Source organism: Emys orbicularis, chromosome 4, assembly GCF_028017835.1.
Source record: "Emys orbicularis isolate rEmyOrb1 chromosome 4, rEmyOrb1.hap1, whole genome shotgun sequence".
NCBI lineage: Eukaryota > Metazoa > Chordata > Testudines > Emydidae > Emys > Emys orbicularis.
This window is the reverse complement of record NC_088686.1, coordinates 75360517-75378813: the sequence shown is the minus strand read 5'-3', so window position 1 is coordinate 75378813 and position 18297 is coordinate 75360517. Positions and strand designations below refer to the sequence as shown.

The window sequence follows — 18297 nt, the reverse complement described above, 5'->3', positions numbered from 1 at the left end:
CAGATAGAGCCCGTCTCTTCAAGAGCCTCCTGTAAAGAAACCCAAGGCTGAAGTTTCACAGAACATAGGAATTGCCAGCTCAGACCAGACCACTAGTGTCCATCTAATCCTGGGGCTGGGAGAAAAAGAGAGTTAGCTAACATGGATTTAAAACAGCAGCAAAAACACAGCAACTGAACTTTCCACTCAGGTTAACAGCTTGAGTTCAAGCCTAAAAACTGAGTTGCCATATCTCCACTGAATTAGCCAACAGTAATGCTAGCTACTTACCCCGGTTAAGAACACCTTTTTGCGGTGTGGACCTATCCTGACAGTGGCCAGTAGCAGATGCTTCAGAGGAAAATGTAGGAAACCCCCCATGTGTGCCATTATGCAACAGCATCCCCAGAGGGTAAACTTATTCCTAAACTCACTCCCTTCTACCTCTCATCAGCTAATTTTATGCATTAATTTTATGTACTGTATTTGTAATCCTCTGTAATGTTACTGTGGATGTTCTCACTAACCATATATGGCTAATCCTTTTTTGAATCCTCCTTAGCCTCAGTTGGTACCTTGTGGTAATGAGTTCCACAGGCTAATTCTGCCTACTGCCAGTGACCAACACAAAAAGGCCTTTGAACTCCTGACCAATTCCATACTAATCCCTATTGCACAATCACACTGGAAGTCATCCAAGATTCCAGCAGAGCTAGATCTACCGTAGACATGTTGTATCCACTACTTCCCGCTGGTTTTTATGGTGCTGGGGGGAAAAAGTCATGAAAGATGAACCGGCTGAATCATGTCCCACAGTCCTTGGAATGCTCTAGCCCTGCTTTGTGCTGCTGCAGAAATCACCTGGCACCCAGGAAAGCAAGTGCCTCACAGTCCTTACCAGATGGGCTGTTCGCTTGACACCAAGAGAGAGGTTGCTTTTTATATTCTTCACAGAATCTACATTAACATTTCATAACACTATCTCCAGGCTGGGTTTGAGCCTCACAAATAACTCAACATGCTGCTCTCCAGCTGAGAGCCATCATCATCATCATCATCAGCTATCCCTCGTTACGAGGATGATGTCTGCCGGGGGGGGGGGGGGGGGTCATTACTTAGACGTAAGATGGCTGAGGAGTCCAATCCATGCTCTACAGGTTTTTCCACATATTTGACAGGTGGTTGCTTGGAGAGAGCACAACTGCTGGCTGGGATACTGTACCCTTTCCTTCCTCCTCTGCCATTTCTCAGCCTCTCAAGTAAGGCAATTCTCTCAAAACGGGCTGAGGCTTGAAGTATGATGCAATGCCAGCCAGCTTGTCCCAATTCATGGGGTCAACGCCTCCCTTCTGAAGATATACTTTCCTGGTGTCTTTGTAACATTTCTGGTCCCCGCGAGTCCTCTTACCATGACTAAGTTGAGAAAAGAGAACTTGCTTCTGAAGAAGAGTATCCCCCCATCTGCACATAATGGCCAGCCCAGCAAAATTGATGGTTCATAATCTTTGCCTCAACATTGGTGATGTTAGCTTCAGAGAGCGCGCTGGCATTGGTGCGACGATCTTCCCATCTGATATGGAGAACCTTCCTAAGGCAGCACTGGTGGCACCATACCAGACACTTAAGATGGCTTCAGTATGTCACCCATGTCTCACAACAAAAAAGAATAGTGGGGATAACTACTGCATTGTAGACAAGGATCTTAGTTTCCATCTGCAGCTCTCTATCAATAAAGCAACATTTCAAAGGACACGCTGGCATAATGGATCCTATGTTCGATCTGCACATTAAGATTGTCTGTCTGGGAGAGGTGGCTACCAAAGTAAGGGAAATGCTCAACGTTTTCCAGGAGTTCACCACCGATGACAATTGTGTGAGAAGGGAGGCAACCTGCACTGGGACAGGCTGGTGGAGAACCTTAGTCTTCCCAATGTTGAGGGAAAGTCTCAGGATATGAAAGGCCTGAGAAAGGCACCTGAGAAAAGATCTAGGATGGACTGCAAGTCAGCCTTGGTGTGCGCAAGGATAGCACAGTCTTCAGCATACTGAAGGTTGGTAATAACAGTCCTGCTGACCTTAGTTTTAGAATAAAGACGTCACAGGTTGAAGAGCTGGCCAGCCACGCAATATTCAATCCCAACTCCAGAAGAAAGGCAGCCATGAATAAGAATCAAGATCACAGCAAGGTAGATGGAAAAAAGGGTTGAGGCAATAACACAGCCCTGCTTAACACCAGTACAGATGGTAAACAGGTCTGTCTACAACCAATTACAAAGGACGGTGGCAGTCATCTCATCATGAAGTAGCCTGAGAACGTGAATGAACTTGAATGGACAACCGAACCTAAATAGCACTTTCCATAATGCTTCATGATTGATGGAATCAAAGGTCTTAGTTAAGTCAATAAATGCCATAAACAATGGCTGGTATTGTTCTCTTGGATCTGTCGTGCAACAAAAATCATGTCAGTGATGCCCCGAGACGGTCTGAAACCACATTGGGATTCCGGAAGGATATCTTCGGCAAGAGGGAGGAGATGGTTCAAAAGGATGTGAGCAAAGATCTTCCCCGCAATGGAGAGGAGGGCAATGCCTCGGTAATTCCCGCACATTGACTTGTCCCCTTTCTGAAAAACAGTCACAATATTGGCATTCTTTAGGTCAGGTGGAATTTCCTCATTAACCCAAATTCTAACAAGAAGTTGATGAAGTTTTTGCACGAGTGCTATTCCACCAGTTTTGAAGACCTCCATGGGGATACCATCTGGGCCTGGCACCTTGTTGTTTCTAGTCCGAGTGATGGCTCGCCAAACTTCCTCAGAAGATGGGGGTCAGCAAGAGATTCTATTACTGGCTGCTGGGGAACGGACTCAATGCTGGCAGCTGAGACTTTAGATCCATGGTTTAATACAGTCTCAAAGTGCTCCTTCCAATGTTGCTTGAGAGCTACATTGTCCTTAAGAAGGGTGGAGCTGTCCTGAGATTGCAGAGGGGTTGTGCCACTTGAGGTTGGCCCATAGATGGCTTTCATTGCTTGAAAAAAACTTCTCATATCATGTTGATCAGCGAAGTTCTGGATCTCCATGGGCTTTGCATGCCACCACTGATTCTTGATGTCACACAGCCTCCTTTGAGCTACAGCTTTAAGCTGATAAGTCTCTTGTTTTTGCTGGTTAGAGGGTTCATTTTGCCAAGTGCAAAATGTGCTTCTCATCTGAAGAGTCGGTGCTAGGATTTCCTTGCTGTTCTCATCAAACCAATCCTGATGGTGGTGAGTGGAGTATCCAATCGATTCAGCACATGCCTTGTGAATAATGGTCTTGAACTCCTCCCAATGTGTTTGGATATCACTGCTGTTGTCAGGTAGGTCAGAGAGCCTCTCAATGAGGCATTGCTGAAGGGTCTCACGACTAGCGTGATTTTGAAATGCCCTAATGTTAAATCTCTTCCACATTCCTTTCGGTTGTTTTGGTGTTGTGGTGCAAGCCACGTGTTCATAATTGATCTGACTAAACAATGCCCTGTCCAGCAGACATCCATACCTTTCATCGCTCTTATAATATGGATATCAGTACAATCATGGGCTCCAACGATGACATAGTCAAGAAGATACCAGTGTCCAGAATGTGGGTGTTTCCAAGTGGTCTTATATTTGTCCGTCTGTTTAAAGATGGTATTTGTGATAAGCAATCATGCTCCACGCATTTGCTGAGGAGGAGAATGCCCTTAGAGTTGACTTTCCCCACCCCTTCTTTCCCAGTGGTGCCTCCCCAGAGTTTGGGGGACCAGCTGAGAGCACATCACACAGGTCTGCTCCACGCACAGAGGCCAGGGACACCGTGCCTTTGTTAGTTGCTGATGCTTTCTAGCTAAAGGAAATCAGCAGAGTGTGCAGCAGGCCCAAGATAGAAGACTGAGACCCTTAATCCAGCCTTGAGCAGAAATCAGGATGCTCAGCAGGGGCCACTACATTTTGCTGTTATTTCTCCAGAAACCAAAATAGAAAATACTCCCTCTAGTGGTATCATTGAATTCGATGTTCAAATGTACTGTCAGAAAATCTGGACTCCCACACAAGCTGTGCAAAAGTGAGACAGAAATAGAAAGGGACCATCTGTGACAAGCACCAAATCCTTTGCAATCCTGAAGTGGCAAGGGCCAGTGCCTGGGAGCACCATATCTTCTGTGATGTGATTTGTCTGTTAGTTTCAGAGATATGAATTAAGCCAACTGCAAAGCCAAAATCCCCAAAGTAGGGCAGATGTGTGGCTGGTGTCACTTTGGGGTAGAGGTAATGTAGGTTGTGGACTTTATTTTGAATTTCCAGACTTTCAAAGGTTGGGGATTCTTTTAAGTTTAACCTGAACTCTTAACCATTGCTCAAAAATCAGGAATTTATGTAGTTTATGGAGTATGTGTGTTTTTTTATTTACACACTAACTACAGCAAAAGGCTGCTGTAAGAATTTTTACCCTTAGCATCACCTCACAGTTTTGGTCTGGGACAGATTAGTTTAGTAATCTCACACACAGCCCAGTTCTCATAGGTGAAAAGAGACACAGAGCCCAGGAAAAGGTCTCAAACAAAATGAGTTACACACTCCTGTGGCTCAAGAGAAGCTGTCTACACTTCCTACTGGGTTCAGAGCAGTGGAGTTTTATCCCATTTTCAATAACCTAGGACGAAAAGAGTAACCAGTCCCCCACTCTCCTTAAGCCCAGAAAGTGTGGCACAACAGGATGTTGGGTCAAGCAAGCAAGTCCCAAAGAGCCGACCGTTCAAAGGCAGAACGGGGCCAATACAAGCACAGGTGGAGTATGTTCATCAGAGCAGGAAGACTCCATGGAAAAGGGGACAGCTGGGATGAAACAAAGAAATCTTTCGGGAAGCAGCCAGTTTGTCAAGGCTGAGGCTGAATTTACTCAGTTCTCCTCCCACCTTGGCCTCATAAAGTGGTACCCACATGTACCAAAAAAAAAAAAAAAAAAAAGACAGACAGAAATATTCCCAGTGACTAGGAAAGGCCCAGGCTGCACTTGAAAGTGAATGCAGACAAGACCAGTCTTCTGCCTACACTCTGCTTTGGTTAGCAACAATCCCAGGCAGCCTCTGCTGGGCTAAGGTGTGTAGGCAGCTGAGCTGCTTTGGCACATGTAGCAAGTGGTTCCAAAACAGATGCTGTCATGGAGCCAAAGAGCTGACACCCGAAAGAAAGTCTATGAAGCTGGCATGACAGCTGCGAGGGTGCTTATTACTATTATTACTACAGCACTTTGGCTTCTAAACATGAACCAGAGCAGGAAGCAAATATGAAATGGACTAATTGGCTCCCGTAATAGCAGGGGTTCAGCTTTGGGAGGGAAGCAGTCCCTGCCACAGAGAGGTAGGCAGAGAACACATATGCTGGTAGAGGGTAGGTTCTCCTTGCCCAGGCCATTACTGATCCTCACGGCCAGGGAAATACCCTGTGCAAGTCAGATACACCAGTTACTCTGATGCAATAAAAATGAGCAAAGCCTCAAGGAAGCCAGGCAGGGGCTGGAACAAGAAGGAAGGGTAACAAGTGGGGAACAAAGGAAGAGTGACTAACCCAGAAACCATGCAAACTTGCTTCATAGATGGAAATGGAAAAAAAGGCTACTCCAACGCCTTTACTCACTGGTGCATTCATTCTCCTTAAACTGGAAATATAGGGGAGAAACTCTACACACACGCACACACACACTTTGGGTATGTCTACACTGGCAGAGTTACATCATCGCTCAGAGAGCACTGAAAAGAAACCGTGGTTGTGTGTTCACACTGTCAGCTGCCTGCACAATAGCGTGTTCACACTTGTGGCACTTGCATCGGTATTTGGAGCAGTGCACTCTGGGCAGCTATCCCACAGAGCATCTCTTCCTCTTCTGCCGCTAAGACTTGTAGGAAGGCGGAGGGGGTCGTGGGGCATCCTGGGTCCTGTCCCAATGCCCTGTGATGCATTGCTTCGTATCCCAGCAATCCCTGTGCTTCCATCTGCATTTGGCGCCATCTTTCTATGGTTTGTGTATTGCGCGCTCTGCCTCTTCAGTCTGCAGGAATGGATCCTGCAGTGGTGACCAATATGCTGCTCGATCTCACTAACACGTGACGAGTGGCAGTGGAGTTATTCCTTAAACTACAAAGGCAAGAGGAGTGCGACATTGATCTTGCCACGTATAGTAGCTACGACACAAGATTACTTGTGGCATTCACGGAAGTGCTGACCACAGTGGAATGCCGCTTTTGGGCTCTGGAAATAAGCACTGAATGCTTATTTGTCATGCACGTCTGGGCTGCAGTGGCTGCAGAACTTTTGGATGAGGAAAACCACATTTATGGGACTGTGTGATGAGCTCGCCCCAGCCCTGCAGTGCAAGGACATGAGAATGAGAGCTGCCCTGTCATTAGAGAAGTGCGTGGCGATTGCACTGTGGAAACTGGCTACTCCAGACTGCTACCGATCGGTCACTAACCAGTTTGGAGTGGGAAAGTCGACCGTTGGATTCGTGTTGACGGAAGTGTGCAGGGCCATTAATTGCATCCAGCTCCGAAAGACCGTGACTCTTGGCAACGTGCGTGACATTGTGGATGGTTTTGCACAAATGGGCTTCCCTAACTGCGGAGGGGCGATAGATGGCATGCATATTCCAATTCTGGCACCAGACCACCTAGCCACTGAGTACATTAATCTGAAGGGGTATTTCTCTATGGTTCTCCAAGCGCTTGTGGATCACTGTGGACATTTCACGGACATTAACGCAGGCTCATCCGGAAAGATGCATGATGCACGCATCTTTCGGAACATGGGCCTGTTCAGGAAGCTGCAAGGAGGAACTTTCTTCCTGGACCAGAAGATCACCGTAGGAGAAGTCGAAATGCCCATTCTGATCCTGGGAGACCCTGCCTACCCCGTAATGCCGTGGCTTATGAAGCCATATACGGGAACCTTGACAGCAAGGAGCAGTTCAACAACAGGCTGAGCAAGTGCAAAATACTTGTTGAGTGTGCTTTTGGCCGTTTAAAGGCCCCGCTGGCACTACCTATATAGGAGACTGAACCTGGCTGATGACAATATTCCTATGCTTATAGCCGCATGCTGTGCACTCCATAATATTTGTGAAGGGAAGGGTGAAAGCTTCACTCAGGGCTGGACCGCTGAGGCTCAGCACCTGGGGGCTGAATTTGAACAGCCAGAGACCAGGGCTATTAGTTGGGCGCAGAGCGGGGCCACAAGGATCAGGGATGCCCTGAGGTAGCAATTTGAAGCTGAAAGCCACTAATATTTGTTGCTATGCTTGGGAGTGCAGTGCTTGTAATGCTAGGAGGTGATTGTGATTGGTGCAGACGATGCACTGCGGAGATTTAAGAAAATTGCCTGTTGCTTTGCAGGGCTCTGTTTGGTTTCAATTAATGGAATAAAGATTGCTTTCAAACCAAAACAATTCTTTTATTAAAAAACAACAACAGGAGGAGAGAGACAAACAAAAAACACATCAGCACTGTGGGGGATGGCAGGGTCTCAGGAGGAGGTGGGGTCCCAGGACCGTTAAAGATTTGTGTATGTCCAGGTATCATACGCAACCTTCTCCTTTGGAGTACAGTGCAGCAGGTACTGTTCTTCAGCAGAGGGGCTGGTGTTGAGTGCAGCGGGTACTGGGAATCCGCAGGGCTGGACTGTGACTGGGCAGGAATGGAATGCAGCAGGTACAGACTGGAGCCAGGAGGTTGATAGTGTGTTGGCGGCGTCTGTGGGGGGAGGGGGGGGCGCATGGGAGTGTTTTGCGACAACAGTTGCAGGGGAGGGCGGGCACAGAGCTGCTCGGTTTGCAGTGCTAGTAGCGCCTGGAGCGTGTCCACTTGGCACTCCATAACGTTTAAGAGCCACTCCGTGGCTTCGTTCTGGCGCGCCACGTTCTCCTTTCGGTCCCTCTTCTCGCTGCCCCGCCACTCCATCAATTCTTGTTTTTCAGCCATGGAGTGCATCGTGACATCACGCAGAAAGTCCTCTTTAGTTCTTCGTGGCCACTTTCTAATTCTGCGCAGCCGTTCAGCTTGCGATAACAAAGAGGGAGGCTGCACTCCCAAGGTCATATCTGTGAAGCCAAAATGCAACATTTTACAGAAGCAGTATTGTTTCCAACACACAGACCACTGATTCAGTGATTTAAAACACAGCCACTATTCACGTACCTGTCACTAACTGGCTGACCCCAGGCAAGCACACATGAGCCACAAGACCCCCAAAATGGTGAGTAGCCGCAGGAGCGGCAGAGGAAATCAGTGTTCCAGGACCGTGCTGTACACTGGGCATGTGGCTCTTGGGGAGAGCCACCACTGTAGGTGGGGGCCTTATAATCATTACTGTCCCCATATTTTCCACAGGCTGTGTTAATTATGGAAGATAGCTCGCTGCTGAGGGTGAGCAGGGAATTAAGGGAGGGTCTTCTCCAAGACTGTGGCTTCTGCCCGGCCCTTATGCAGCTCGCCTGTGTGCAGCATTGGTCGTCCCCCCCACCACCCGCCAGTGACGGCAGAGTGGCGCAGGAAAGTTACCCTTAAGGGGGCAAGAAACAAAGCAGCTCTGCCAAAGAACCTGCGGCAGTGGATTGCCCAGTATCTCCATGAGAGTTTCCTGGAGATCTGAGGCAGATTCCCATGAACTGAGGGAGTCAATCAACACCCTGTTCCATCGCTCAGACTGGGCATGTGGTGGTACACGCATCATAAAGACAAAAGCCTGCTTTCTGCAACCCCCCTGCCCCCAATAACTTACTTCAGCAATTCCCAAAATCAAACCCACTTACCAGGGGCCTCCTCTCCTGTGCTTCACCAAGCTCCCATCGCTGTGACTGCTTAGCCTCCTCTGGGGTAGAGAAGAGCTCCTGGTTGCATGTATCTCTGACCTCTGAGTCATCCTCTGCGTCCCCCTCCCCCTCCACATCCTCGTCCAAGATTTCCTCCTCCTGGCTCAGTCCACTCTCAACTGGCACGTGAGCCACCGAAGTATCCACAGTGGCCTTCACAGAGGAGGCGGGGTCACCACCGAGTATCGCGTCCAGCTCTTTGTAGAACCAGCAGCTCGTGGACGCAGCACCAGAGCGGCGGTTTGCCTCCCGTGCCTTGTAGTAGGCGTTCCGCAGCTCCTTCACTTTGACCCTGCACTGCAGAGTGTGCCGGTCATGGCCCCTTTCTGACATGCATCGTGAAATCTGTCTGTAGGTATCATAATGCCTACGGCTGGAGTGCAGCTGGGACTGGACAGCCTCCTCTTCCCAAATGCTGATGAGGTCCAGCAGCTCGGCATTGCTCCAAGTGGAGGATCACCTGGTGCATGGAGCAGGCATGGTCACCTGGAAAGATGCGCTGAGACCACTGCACGCATCACCGAGCAAACAGGAAGGGGTCTTTCAAAATTCCCAAGGAATTTAAGGGATGGGGCTCATGGTTGATCACCTAAGGGCAGGGCAGTAGAGTTCAAACCGATAACCAGAGAGGCGAGAACAGGCATTGTGGGACACCTCCTGGAGGCCAACTGCAGCGCTGTAATCGACCAGGGTGTCTGACTGGCACTGCGACACTGTAGCCCCGGCGCAGAAAGCTGTACACCTCTCGTCGGGGTGATTTTTTTACAGCACTGCAACTGCGCCGTTTCTGCGCATTAAGTGGCTTGGCGGTGTGTACACCTCGGGAGTTACTGCGCAGAAACTTGCCAGTGTAGACATGGCCCTAGATTTGGGGTGAGAGTTAGATTTCCTGCCTCCGGGGGAAGATTTAACAGAAGGTTCGTAGCCACCATAGTTAGACAGAGCTGAAAACCTGAGACAAGGCCCACTCGTAAAGGATGACATGTTCTCCTCTGTGCATCCCTTTCCTGCACCCGCTTTGGGCTGACACATCCCCTTTCATTGCTGCATGTCTTGCTTTCTTGTTCACCTTCCATTTCAAGCCCTCCCCACAACAATTAGCACGTTACCACTTCAAAGGGGTTGACAAATGGCACTAATGTAAAATTAGTTAATTGCAATTAACTAGCTCAATTACTCCAGCATACACCACACTTTATCGACACAGATCCCATCTCAAGAGCTGAGACCTTTGGGTCTGGGTCACTGTTTGCCTTTGGGGTTATGAGTTCTAAAGTCCCCACAGTCCCCTGCCTCTCGGGAGTTGGGCATGACTCTCTCAGGAGCTCATCAACATTACTTCATTGATTGGCCAGAGGAGGAGCTATAGCACCATACCTTGCCGAAGGCTCGTCCCTGTACTTTCTTCTCCGTCTCAGATGGGAACACGCATGTGGCTGCATAGAACTAGATACATGGACCAAAACACATCATATGGCTCATTCCAGTCTGAATCCTAGTTCCATGGTTTTCAAGGAACCTCAATGATGTCTTAACTGGGTCTTTAACTTCTGGAAGGGAAGTGTGCAATCCTATCCCACTGCCTGGTACTTATGCCTATAAAAGCTACCTGGGAATTCAGGAGTTTTAAACATGGTGAAAATGAGCAGACAGGAAATAGGGTAAGTTCAGAATAGGAGACAGTGAGAGAGGGGAGCTGGAAGCAGACAAAATCCAACAGGAGGAGGAGGAGGCGGCAGTGGCAGGAACTCTAACTGGGACAGAATATGGATCTTGAAGAAGCTGCATGAACAGTGGGAAAATGGAAGGAAGGAAAGGGTTAGGCTGTGATGGGAGTGCTCTTAAAGGTGCTTTGCCAGGAGCTTGTGAGAATCCAGCACCTTCAGACATCTCTGGGAAGACTAACAGGTAGGCTAGGAAAGGGATTCAGCAATATTGGCTTTAGCAAGGAGCTTTCACCATAAGAATGGGAGATTAATAAAGAAAGCAGTCACCAGCACCCCACATCACAAAGCTGTCCTGTCCCGTTCCTAACAGGTTAGTAATATCACACAGCATGATGCATGCTAGACAGCCACTCAGACGACTCAGCAGCCTCAATGGAGCAGAAGTGTTCCAAGTGCCTCTGTAAGTCTGGCAACTGGGAATGCTCGGTTCCTTTCAAGTCCTTGTGAGAGTCACCAGCTCCTCAGCTCCAGCATCTAGCTCAGGGGTGGGCAAACTTTTTGGCCCAAGGGCCACATTGGGGTTGCCAAACCGTATGGAGGGCCGGTAGAGAAGGCTGTGCCTCGCTAAACAGCCTGGTCCCCGCCCCCTATCCCCCCCAACTTCCCGCCCCCTGACTGCCCCCCTCAGCACCCCTGACCCATCCAACTCCCTTCGCTCCTTGCCCCCTAACCGCCCCCCAGGACCCCACCCCCTATCCAACCCCCCCGCTCCCAGTCCCCTGACTGCCCCGACCCCTATCCACACCCCAGCCCCCCAGGACCTCACGCCTATCCAACCGCCCCTGTTCCCCGTCCCCTGACCCCATCCACACCCCCGCCCCCGAGACTCCCACACTTATCCAACCCACACACACGTTCCCTATCCCCTGACCGCCCCCCAGAACCTCCGCCCCATCCAACCGCCCCCTGCTCCCTGTCTTCCCACCGGGACCCCCGCCCCTTATCCACCCCCCCGGCCCCCTTACCATGCTGCTCAGAGCAGCATGTCTGGCTGCTGCACTACCTGGCAGGAGCGCGCAGCCCCGCCGCCCAGAGCACTGCCTGCGCGGTGGCGTAGCTGTGGGGGAGGGAGGACAGCAGGGGAGGAGCCGGGGGCTAGCCTCCCTGGCCGGGAGCTCAAGGGCCAGGCAGGACGGTCCCATGGGCCGGATGTGGCCCGCAGGCCATAGTTTGCCCACCTCTGATCTAGCTTCTGCTTTTGCCTTCCTTCCTACCCTGGCTGTGAGCTGAAGAATTCTTTCCCTTTATTTACCCTGTTTCCTTGTAGGTATTTATAGAGGCAGATCATTTTCCAACCCCTCCCCTCAAGTTACTTCTACCCTGTATAAATTTAGCTCCTTCCAGCTCGTCTCCCATTTTACCAGTTTTGTTACCCTTCTTTGTATGCTCTAGCAGTTTGTCTCTCTCCTTCTAAACTGTGGAGACCAGAACTACACACAATAGTCTGGCAGCAGGGGGTCTAATCACTCCTGTCTCAGACTTGCTGTTTTCCAGAGAGCTGCCCCCAGTTTGCAGCTGTGTTATCTCCCCTCCCTGAGTGTAAAGGGTCAGTCACTCAGACTGATTCATGTTGATGGCTTGAGATTCCCAGGCTTTATAGCTCACTTGGTTGCCTGCAACTGCCATGTTTATTTCTTCTCCCTCCCAATCATAGGGAGGTCAGCCAATCTGATCACAGATCAATTTTCCACCCCTCCCCAGTTTGTGTGAAGCCCAAGTAGACCCTGTCTCCCTTGTATCTCCATCCTGCCTCAGTAAGTGCACTGGAGGCCAGCAAGACCAATTTTCAAAATCAGCCCAGGGTGTTTGGTTATCAGATATTCCTGCCTCAGCTCCCCTATTCTCAACCTGAGACAGGCAACTGGTGGGTTCCTGTTTCTCTCCTCCCACCCTTTTCAGGGATCGAGATTTTCCCTGGCTCCCGGGCACCCACCCCCACAGCACATGAAAGTTCTTCTTGGAGGTTTTGTGCTTTTCTCCCTTGGGCCCAGTCCTGCAGGTCTAGGCAGATTCTATCCCCGTTGTTCCACTTCCTCCTTTGTTCTTGGACTCTCCAAATATTGTCTCAGATTATTTCTCTGCTTCCTGCACAGGGTTCTCAGGTTCTCTTCCCACTGGTCACCTTTATGTCAGAGTCCTGCTCCCTTTATTTTCCTGAGGGCCTATTTTCCCCCTGTGAGTTTCCCATGTTTCTAAATATTCTGTCCAGAGATGCAGGAACCAAGGTTGGGGAGGAAGGTAACTTCCCTACAGGAGTGCAGGATTCTCCCACACCTACGCAGAGAAGCAAAAGGGGGCAGAGAAACATCAGTGGGATTCCCCAATACTCCATTCCGCAAGGGGAATGAAATTTTCTCCTGCACAGATGTCAGAACAGCGGGAACCAAGGAGAGGTTGGGTAGGGACACACGTCTCAATGGAGAAAGATTTCCCCACCTCCACTAGAGAGAGGGGCCTGGATTCCCTTTGGATACTAGGTCATTTGAAGAAAAGTAATTCTTCAAGTTGAGCTTTTATCCTCCAATGGAATCTGTGAAATCCCAGGAGGTGAGTAAAGGAAGCAGCTGCATTTCCTTGTGGTCCTAGGGAGAGGACTTCTGCATTCTAATTCTTTTCCTTCCTGCTAGGCCCACTGGGAGCCCAGCTTTTCATCAGTTCTCATCTGTGCACACAGCTAAACAGACACGGACATCAGTTGTCAGATGATCTCGCTCACAGGATCCTACAGCAACAGGTGAATGAATGACAGGAGTGTAGCTTAGAAGGGCTGCTTTCCCCTCCCCTCACAGAGCACCCAGGGTGGGTAACATTGCAGCCCACAAGATGGAGGGAGGGCACACTTATCCAGAACATACTCACACCACACATTTGTTTATTTTCTCCACCTATATAGCTCAGCTACACAAACCAATTTACTGGGCAGCTGCCCCTTTCACATGAGGAAGAGGACACTCCCCCTCCCCCACACAAACACAATTCCTCCCACATGATCCCAACCAGTCCAGAAAGCAAGAATGGGCCTTGCACAATGCCCAAGGTTATTGGATTTTGGCTTTGTCAGACCAGGGAATATGGGAGCCTCAGAGTCCAGAGCCCCACAGATACTAGCTCCCTAGCTCTGAAATCTGATGACTATCATCTCAAGCACCTTAGTGAACCTCAGCTGTTGTGAATATAAATGGAAAAGCATCTCATACAGTCAAGGCCACTGGGGCTCCCAAAAAGGAGCCAGCTGGTGAAGGAGACACATTGCCCAAGGGCAACTGATTTGAAGGGAGGGTGGAGCAGAGAGGTAGGCTGATTGGGTGTGTGTCTGTCTGTTCACAGGTTTTACATTTTAGTTCAAAACTATTTTCACCAGCTCAAACAGAATTAAATCAAAGTTTGTTTGTTTGTTTGTTTTTAAAGCATGCTGGGGACTGAACATGGGCATAGTACAGAGCAAGCCTCCTCTTTGACTTCTACTCTGACTACAGCTGCCTCCTCTATTCCCATCCTGCGCTACCTATACACATAGTCCTGACCAATAGCTCTCTATTATTCCAGAAATAGGCCTCAGTCAAAAAGGACAGTTAGCACGTGGGAAACAAACCAAGACAAACTCATTGTAACTTCTAAATCAGACAAAGAGTTCTCAGGTCCATAGAGGAAAGTTAAAACCTTCATATTCAGCCTTCTCTCTCACACACACACACACACACACACACACACACACTCCTGCCTGCACATGCCCGCTAGCGTGCTCACCCACATGTACACACAAAAGGAGTTATTTCCTTACTGCAGCCATCTTCATCACTGTGGTCCCCACAGTCATTGTCACCATCACATTGCCACTGAGCCGGGATGCATGTGCACTCGCCAAAGGCACTGACTGCACAAGTAAAGTGATTGCGTCCACAGGAACAGTCAGTGCTGCTTGTTACACCTGCAGGGGGAGAGAAAGAAAATAATCAAATGGTCAGAGAGAGGGAGAAAGGACCCCATCGTTTTAACGTAAGTGCAACAGCTTCCAAACATCACAATTATTCCCCACATACACAACACACATGCACACGTGTGCATACACATATACAACCCATTGCAAAAAGAAAAACACCTTCCATCCTTGGTCTCAATTATGTGCACAGATTCCCGGAGTGACACTATGTGGAGGTAACAACACAAAGCAAGCAGCCAGGAAGAGGCCTAGGGATCAGCACAGCAGGCAGATATTTGGGCTTCCTTAAATTTAATTGTAACTGCCACCTTCTCACTGGTGCATCTTTGTTATTTACTTGAGTCTAGTTCATCTAAGAGCAGACCCCTACGGATCTAAAACGGTTCACTGTAATTCATCTGCTGACATTTGCTGTCACACCTCGTTGTGGAGTTCATGGAAACAAGAGAAGAACACAGGACCCATTTAAGAGAAAACGGAACAAAAGTTAACATGGGTGGAATCTTCCAGAAGATCTGTAACAGTGAGATGGGTGAGGCTGTGGCATCAATTTCCAAGGGATAAGGTGGGAGCCCTGTCACCTAGGACCACAGAAGGGAAGACAAAGGCCATAGTGAACAGACTACAGGGAATATTCCATCACTAGACCCAAAGGAATGGGTGGACAAGATGGCTTAATAGGTATTTGCATCTTTAAATTTCTATGATTTGTGAATTAAGAACTCTTCCAATTTTATCCCAAGTCTTGCGATATTGTCAGGGGTGCTAAACAACCATATGAGTTTCTGATTTCTGCCTTCAATCTTGTGAAGTTTTATCCTTATCCAAAATGGCCACCAGTCTCCCTGATGATAATGAGAAATGAAACCACAGACTGCCCTCAGCAAGTTGGCCACCATGTCTTTTTAATCTGTGCGTGCAAAAGTGAGCTGACTGTCCCCAGGAAAGATGGTCACCATCTCCCAGGAGGATGCAGAGGAGGCGGGAATGAAACTACAGTGACAGCAGGGAGGGCGAATCTGTTACATAACAGAGTGTTGCCTAATCCTGTAATATTTGATATTTTATTTAAAGCCCTCCTGGCATCTCAATTACATGAGTATCTCAGTTTCTAGCCTCTTGCGGAGAAAAGCGTTGACATGGGACTCAAGTGCATCCTAAGGGCTTACAAACCAGGAGGGAAATATAAACAAAACTTTTATTTTAAAGTCTCATGATCTTTAGGAGCCTGTCTCATGATATTGAACATTTGGGTTTGGTAATACTGGAAATGGGACCGGAAACTATGTGGAGTTGGGGAATGTGGGGAGCAGAAGGAACAGAGTGGTGTGCTTAGGGGAACATAACATGGCAGAGAAGGAGAATGTGACTGGTAGGAGGCTGTGAGGGGAAATGAAGCGAAGTATAGAAGGGGCAAGAGAATTCAGGGCCAGGTGGGGAACGCCAGACCGTGGGAGAGCAGGGAGGCAGAGTGAGTGGGACAGCCAAACTAGGGAGGGGGACAGAGTGGCAGTTCCCCACCCCCTCAGCAACAGAAGGGGATACGCAGAGCCCCCTTTGAGCAGTGAACAGGGAGAACTGTATTTGTGTGGGGGGGTGTATTTAAGGGTCAGTTTTGAACCTAAGTTGATGGCGCACAAATTGGAGAAGGAGCTGGCACTTCTCTTCAAGGCGAAAAACCAGAAGGGAGGCAAAAAACGACGAGTATTAATCTTTAAATATCTCAATTTTTAAACTAATCTCATGAATTTGGGGGGTCTGGTGCATGATTATTGAACATATGAGCTGGCAATACTGAACACTTGCTGCAGACGTTCCAGCCCCCCCCACACACATACAGAGCACTCCAGAATGACTCAGTAGGAAGGAAAACAAAGGAGGCCATCAGACCCAGAAAGTGCTGAGCTAGGGTTGCCAGGCTTCCGGTTTTCAACCTGAACACCTGGTCGGAAAGGGACCCTGGCAGCTCCAGTCAGCACCGCTGACCAGACCGCTAAAAATCCAGTCAGCGGCACAGCGGAGCTAAGGCAGGTTCCCTACCTGCCCTGGCTCCGCGCTACTCCCGGAAGCGGCCGGCATGTCCGGCCCCTAGGCGCAGTAGTGGCCACGGAGACTCTACGCACTGCCCCTGCCCCAAGCACCGGTTCTGTAGCGCCCATTGTCAGGCAGGCGCAGCGTGCAGAGCCACCTGGCCACCTCTGTGCCTAGGAGCCGGAGGGAGCTGCCAGTTGCTTCCGGGAGCTGCCTGAGGTAAGCACCACCCAGAGCCCGCACCTCTCACCTCCTGTCCCAGCCTGCACCCCAAACCCCTCATCCCCCAGCCCCACTCCAAAGCCCGCACCCCTAGCTGGAGCCCTCACCCGCTCCTGCACCCAAACCCCCTGCCTCAGCCCGGTGAAAGCGAGTGAAGGTGGGGGAGAACAAGTGACGGAGGGAGGGGAGATGGAGTGTGGGGGGCAGGGCCTCGGAGAAGGGGTGGGGCCTTGGAGAAGGGGGTGGGGGAAGGGTGTTCAGTTTTGTGTGATTAAAAAGTTGCCAACCCTATGCTGAGCTAATCAGCAACACCAGCAATGGAGGTTCCATGCTATCTGAAGTCAAACACCTACTAGTGCTCTACAGAGTCCTTAAAGGAAAAAAAAGAGGGTTGATAAAATCTGAACTTCTAGTGTATCTGTTTTAAATTAAAGCCTCCTAGACCTTCTTTAATAGAACATAAGGAGAGTTGTGGGGAGGAGGAGACGAGACATACAAGCTTTTCCCCTCTCCCCTGCCTCCTTTGCACATAACTTTTAAAAGACTTCATGAAAACATGTTCTGAGAAGGAATTTTAAAGAATAGAGAATAGTCAACATTTGGTGCAAAAAAGAAAGAAAAAATGCTTCAAGAGTGAAGGGCTGGGACAAAGGTGCAAAGATGAAAGACTGGGAAAAGGAGACCAAGGGAATCATAGACTCTAAGGTCAGAAGGGACCATTATGATCATCTAGTCTGACCTCCTGCACAACGCAGATCACAGAATCTCACCCACCCACTCCTGTATCAAACCTATGTTTGAGCCACTGAAGTCCTCAAATCATGGTTTAAAGACTTCAAGGTGCAGAGAATCTTCCTTGCCCGACGCTGCAGAGGAAGGCGAAAAACCCCCAGGGCCTCTGCCAATATGCCCTGGAGGAAAATTCCTTCCTGACCCCAAATATGGCAATCAGCTAAACCCTGAGCATGTGGGCAAGACTCACCAGCCAGACACCCAGGAAAGAATTCTCTGTAGTAACTCAGATCCCACCCCACCTAACATCCCATAACAGGCCATTGGGCATATTTACCGCTAATAGTCAAACACCAATTAATTGCCAAAATTAGGCTATCCCATTATACCATCCCCTCCATAAACTTATCAAGCTTAGTCTTGAAGCCAGATATGTCTTTTGCCCCCACAGCTCCCCTTGGAAGGCTGTTCCAGAACTTCACTCCTCTGATGGTTAGAAACCTTCGTCTAATTTCAAGTTTATGGCCAGTTTATATCCATTTGTTCTTGTGTTCACATTGGTACTGAACTTAAATAATTCCTCTCCCTCCCTGGTATTTATCCCTCTGATATATTTATAGAGAGCAATCATATCTCCCCTCAGCCTTCTTTTGGTTAGGCTAAACAAGCCAAGCTCTTTGAGTCTCCTTTCATAAGACAGAACACCATTCCTCGGATCATCCTCGTAGCCCTTCTCTGTACCTGTTCCAGTTTGAATTCATCCTTTTTAAACATGGCAGACC

At 49.1% G+C, this 18297-nt stretch overlaps 1 protein-coding gene across 1 annotated transcript in view; it reads right to left on the bottom strand.

Moving 5' to 3' along the window:
• The window catches only part of LRP4 (LDL receptor related protein 4), a 110633-nt gene that overhangs the window by 41961 nt on the left and 50375 nt on the right, over positions 1-18297 (bottom strand). Inside the window, exon 2 of the mRNA XM_065402622.1 lies at positions 14372-14518. Within this exon, the coding sequence (XP_065258694.1) occupies positions 14372-14518 (147 nt within the window). The remainder of the gene's footprint in view (positions 1-14371; positions 14519-18297) is intronic.